This window comes from Condylura cristata, unplaced genomic scaffold (genome assembly GCF_000260355.1).
Source record: "Condylura cristata isolate star-nosed mole 26May11 unplaced genomic scaffold, ConCri1.0 scaffold00036, whole genome shotgun sequence".
In the NCBI taxonomy this organism is placed as follows: domain Eukaryota; kingdom Metazoa; phylum Chordata; class Mammalia; order Eulipotyphla; family Talpidae; genus Condylura; species Condylura cristata.
Window position 1 is genome coordinate 7,623,655 of NW_004567137.1, and position 6,000 is coordinate 7,629,654.

At 38.8% G+C, this 6,000-nt stretch overlaps 1 protein-coding gene across 1 annotated transcript in view; it reads right to left on the reverse strand.

The window, feature by feature from the left end:
* The window catches only part of PDE3A (phosphodiesterase 3A, cGMP-inhibited), a 281,970-nt gene that overhangs the window by 49,681 nt on the left and 226,289 nt on the right, over window positions 1-6,000 (reverse strand). Inside the window, exons 3-4 of the mRNA XM_004693230.2 lie at window positions 2,925-3,182; window positions 736-890 (exon numbers count right to left, since the gene is read on the reverse strand). Coding sequence (XP_004693287.2) covers window positions 736-890; window positions 2,925-3,182 — 413 coding nt within the window. The remainder of the gene's footprint in view (window positions 1-735; window positions 891-2,924; window positions 3,183-6,000) is intronic.

A 6,000-nucleotide genomic window follows, 5' to 3' on the forward strand; every position in this document is an offset into this window, starting at 1 on the left:
GAAGCCAGCAAAGATGTGGTTATTTTTCAGTCATTAGGTCCTTCATAAAACAAACACAAATGTCTCAAAAACCTGAAATCAGTGGTAAATGGTGGCAGGGTAATTACATGTATATAAAGTATGGGATTTTATTCTTAACAGAAAAGGACAAATACAATACCTCCCTCTAAAAACACCTTTTTCATGATAAAATTTTTCAAAAACTCCTTCCAGATCTTAATAATATCTTTTCTTTAGCTTTTATAATTCTAGCTTTGAAGTCATTCTATTACACTCAATAAAGTTTAAGTTGTCCACTGTCTGGACATTATCTAGGTTTCTTAGGAGGGTGGTCTGGGATAGCTTGTCAGGGGCCTGGGGAACATGTGAAAACTGCATGTGTCAGGTTGGATACTTCAAATTTAAGGGTCTAGATGTGGATCTCAATCTAGATAAAATCTAACCTCACTCTATTTGGGGCTCAATACTTGCCATCCAGTCACCAAGTCCCTGTCCCCGCTGACAGTGAAGGCCAGACCACACAACTTATGCTCAATTACCTAGGGTTAATCTCAGACTCTTCTGCATGTAAGCCATATATCTTTTTCATTTTCAAAGGGGACATCCAATGAACTTTGAATTTTCAAAGGGGACATCCAAATGATAAATTACTGGGGCCTCCCTCCCCAGTAATTTATCATTTTTTGGCAAGTAAGTTCTCTAAGTCATGTGAAACCAATGGGAGCCTCGTCTCACCTGGATGAAGGTGCCTCATGCAGTTTGACACTGGCGCTACGGTCCCTCCGCACTGGGGCTGGCTCCAAGGTGGGCAGACCTGTGGCTGAGGTGGTCGTTGTCCACGTTGAGGAAACTCGCCTTAATAAGCCAGGGGGCAAGCTCCTTCTCAAGCGCTGGGAAGATGAAGTGCTGATTTGGTTATCGCGCATATTTTCAACCACCGACTTCTATGTAACACATTGGAAGGAAATGAGTTTTCAGATGGAAGTAAATTTATTATGTTACTTGACTCTCGCTTATTTCACTTATTTAAAACTTGGGTGTACAGGATTTCAAGAAGAAATTCTGAACAAAATGAATGAATATTATAAAGATAGCGTCTTGGCACTTCCTGTTAATGATTATATAAACGGGATCCTAGGGATGAGGAACCACTGGGATGATTTTACAGTTTTATTAGTTTGCTATGATTTACACATCTGTGCACATAGATTATTAGTTATTATGAGCAGTTTTCCTTAAAAGTCATGTGTTTGGAATTGGTTTAATTTGCACATCTTGTACAAGAGTCCTACTAAAGTATTCATTGATTAAATTTTAACTTCTTGATTTACAAATGAAAGCAGCTATGTTTAAGAGCACAAATCAGAAAATTCACTATGTAAGGTGGTGAAGGTGACTTAGATATCATGTGGGTAATGTCACCAGTACAGACTTTTTTTTTTTCTTTAAGATTTATTTATTTGTGCATACAGAACTGGGGTACAGCCAGAGTTGTAGGAGAGGTGAGAGGATTCACCAGAGAAAGAGTGGGGAGCAGACCTGGCAGATTGGCAAAGTACACTGCTGAAGGAAGCAGCAGGCAAGACAGGAGAGGTTTGCTGTGCCATGTGGTCACCTTTCTGGCCGGGGATCAAACTGGTACTGAAGTAGTTGCAGCTAGCTTCTTAGTATTGTGCTTTAACCTGTTGCATCACCAGGGAAGGCCCAGAACCACACTCCCTCTTCTTGAAAGACTATGCTGATTGACCCAAAACCTCTTTTTGCTGTTTCTCTTCCTGCCAGGTCCAGTCCAAGGGAACATATGGCTGCATCAGCAATCACACAAGATCCTGGTCTCACCAGGATGAGTCCTGGTATATTGAAAGTGTCTTGACCTTAAATATTAGGCTGGAAGTATTTTTCTAATACAACTATGCCAACAGTTATAATAGATAGAGGCTCAACCCATTTTTATTATGATTGCTTATTCCTTGTAGAATAATTGCATAGCCATGATTCACAAAGAGGCATTCTGCTCTTCTGATGATAGTAAAAAAGGGGAAGTATATGATACCATGGAATTCAAGAAAAACTCTGGTACTAAATTGTTTTTGATGCTATGCAGAGATCTGACTATTGCATCTTGGCAGGTACTTCAAAGGGGAGAGGTCAAAAGCTGTAAATACCAAGATTACTGCCCTCACATGTCAATGATCTCATGTTTTTTTGAGACCCAAAGGAATCAGTCTGTCTCTCCTTATTCCTTTATGTCATACAATGCTTACTCAAACCTTTCTCCAAGAAGCACATGCTTAAAAGCAACTATGTACCACCTAATTAACAACATTTGGTGAAGAGTACAATAGCAAGAGAACAATGTTATTGCCATGATTGCCAGTTTATTGCTGGATGTGCCAGGGATTGCTACCCATGATGCTACTTAAGGATCTTTAACGTGACTTGCTTTCAACTCATACTGAGATCTACCCTGGTACAAGATCTTAGCCTCTGTTCAGAAATCCAAACATTTTGGGTTGAGGAAAGCCATTGCTTCTGTAAAGACTATCCTACCGAGACATTAAAGAACAAAGGAGCCTTGCATTTCAAGAGCAGTGTATTTCAACAGAACCCACACTGGCATCTGAACAGGGACTTTTTTCTGTTGTTTTTTCCTGCTAGACTCTTCCATGGAAGAGGCTCTGTCACAGACAAGTTAAAATTTCTTGCACATCTGAATCAAAAAGATTCCAGAAGGAGCTAAAGTATTTACAAAAAGCTGTTAAGCAACAGGACAGGTTTTATGATTAATTTTTATTACTTGGACTGCAGAGGAACTGACGTGAATCTGCATATGAATCTGACAAGAAAAAGAGCTAGAAGACAGTCCAATTCAAATTCAACTAAAAGAAAAAGTTTAACCTCAGGAGTACGTCACTGATACCCACCTTGGGAATAGCCAGCTTGTCTTTCTCAGAGACTTCTTCTGAATCAGAACAGGTGTAGTTTTCACTGAAAGTCACGACAGGATTTGCTCTGGGCTTGTGAATGGCCTGGAAGGTGAGCTGTGTGCTGAGCAGGTTGCTCACAGCCCTCAGGGATGTGCACACAGTGGGAGGCAGGGAAGGGTCTGCCAGGAGGTCAGTGATGAGGCCATGCGCCTCACCCATCACGGCGATGTCCACAGTGATGCTGGTTCCTGAAGACTGAGCACAAACAGGACAGGTAGTGAGACAAGGCTTATGCCAAAGGCACCAAGAAGAAAAGTGGGCTTTCGGAGGACAGGTAGAAACTTTGTAAAGATCGCTCCTTAGGAAGAACTCAGCATTTCAACGTATAATACTATGGAATTTTATTCTGAAAGCAATACTAATGTGGTCACATAGTTTTAGTTTTAGTTATGCAGTTGACCCTTGAACAATGCGAGGGGTAGGATTTTCACATGATCCAAAATTTGCACACAAACTTTTGAGTTCTGAAACTGTAAAATGGTGGTAACTGGAAGTCCTATCAAATAACATAAACTATTAACGAACACATATTTTTTATGTCAGATGCATTCACTATTATATTTTTACAATAAGGGAAGGGAGGAAAAAAACATTTATAGTGCTGTGCCAGACTAACTGTAAAATGAACCTATGCGGTTCAAGTCTGTGTTGTTCAAAGCCAACTGTATTTGAACGTGTTATGTGAGGAGGAGAGAGCACAAAAAGCAACTCTGTGGTCGGATCTACAAATTGTCCCTCTTGTTCTGGTTGCCACATACAGAAATTTCAGTCCTGGATGCTGGGGCGCAGCTGTCATACTTGGTCACACTCCCTGCCAGATTCACAGTCATCACCCTAGATTTGTTGAGGAAATGCAGGTCACAGAACCAGGGCAGCCACAGAAAACAGGAAGAAGATGAGAGCTGAGGAGAGTCCAGGCCAAGGTGAGAGATGCAGCATAAAGATGGCACCTAGAGGACCTCTCACCACGAATGTTGTCACGTGCTGAATCAGAAGAATCTACAGAACGCTACCTGGTGTAACCCTGCCTGGGGCACATAGGTTCTGGCATACGACTGCTTCAACCCACTCCTGACCCTTGACCCTACCACGTTTTAGATACGATCTTTTGGGCAAGATGCTCACTTCTCCACTCATACAATGGACTAAGTAAAAAGTAGTGACCTCAGAAGGCACTAAAGGGGTATTAAGTATAAAGCACTTAATAGTATATTGGCAATTGTAAGTTAAGTGCTCATGAACAGTAATGATATAAATAACAGCAGTAATAATTCTAGAATTTTCAGTAAGAGGCTATTATAATTGTAGTTATATCTTTGGGAAATAGTGAAATTTCATCATTCTCTTATAACAGCCTTAAAACTAAGCTCCAGAGAGCTGAAAAATTTAATGTATAACATTAAGATTATTAAAAGAAAGATTATAGACACTTCTATAATCTCAGAACTAGGAAGACCGTTAAAATACCATAGAAATTCGGGCCCTCCTTGGTGGTGGGTTAGGATGCAACCCTGTGAAGCTGGCCTTGGCAGCTTCTGTGTGAGTTCTACTCCCAGCCCCGAAAATGACCCATGTGGCACAGCAGACCTCTCCTGACCCACCTGCTGCTCCCCTCAGCAGTGTACTTCATTGATCTGCCTGTTCTGCTCATTACTTTCTCTGATGAATTCTCTCACTGGCCCTGAACCTCTGGCCTGTACCCCAATTCTGTATGCATAAATAAAATCTTTTAAAAAAGACTTACAAATTCATAATCTGTCAAATAAATATCTGATGGATCTGACTAAATAAAGGGATAATACATCTACTTAAGAGAACAAATCATAACCAAAGATACTGAGTATCAAAAGGAAGAACTTTTTAAAAAGTTTAATAAAAGACAAACTTAGTGTGAATGAATAGATAGCTGAAATAAAATGCAAGTGATCAAATATATAAAAGCTATTTGCCTCCCTAAATTTAAAAATGCAAATCTGCACAATAAAAGTAACTTTTGCTTTTCAAAATGTCAAAATAATCCAAGAATGAGAGTACCAAGTATTAGTAATGGTTGAAGAAATGAGCGGTGAGTAAAAATAATCTAGCATTTTTGGAGGAAATTTTGCTAAGTCTGTTATCTATTGCTTATTTGTATGATCCAGCCCAAATAAGGTAGACATATAAACTACAAAATATATTCAAATATAAATAAAAAGGTATAAGGACTATAGTAGAACTCTAATAGTAACTGCCAAAGAAAGCAATCACAAATGTCTATCAAGAAATGTTAGGAATAAAAGTTAATATTATGTTAATATTATAAAGTGGTATATAGTTACTTAAAATATTTGGCTAAACATAGTGATGATCACCTGGAAAAATCCTTCTGTAGTATTGTTACATGGGAGGGGGCAGTATATCACACAAAGTGATTATATTATATGAATATAACATGTATATTCTATCTTATTTTTTTAAATCAGAAGAGCACAATAATTATGAAAACACCCAAAATACCTAGTCCTGCAATAAGTACAAGCAAAGGAAACGTTTTCTGTGAAGCTATCATATAGAGCAGTTGTGTCTCTTTTAGGATAATAGTAGTAACTAATAAAATGACCGCAATTGATAATTTTTTAGAACATGTCTTCAAAAAAGATATTCTTATTATTTGCATTTATTCACCAAAAATAACTTGCAAAAATCAAAATCAGATAGGTAGGACACAGAAATATCAGTCTGCAAACACAAATACTCTGATTCTACAGCATAAGTTCTGAAATAGTTTGCCAAAATAAATGCTCAACTTTTTCTGTTAAGTTTTGAAATACACCTGCAAATATGTAAAGCATCACTTAATTCTTGTGCTATGATATTCTCTGCACCTAAGTATCTATTAGGAACCAAAAGTAGGGCCTTCCCTGGTGGTGCAACAGGTCAAAGCACAACAATGTGAAGCTCTCTGCAGCTACTGCCACACAAATTTGATCCTTGGCCAGGGAGGTGATTCACATGGCACAGCACCTCTCCTGTT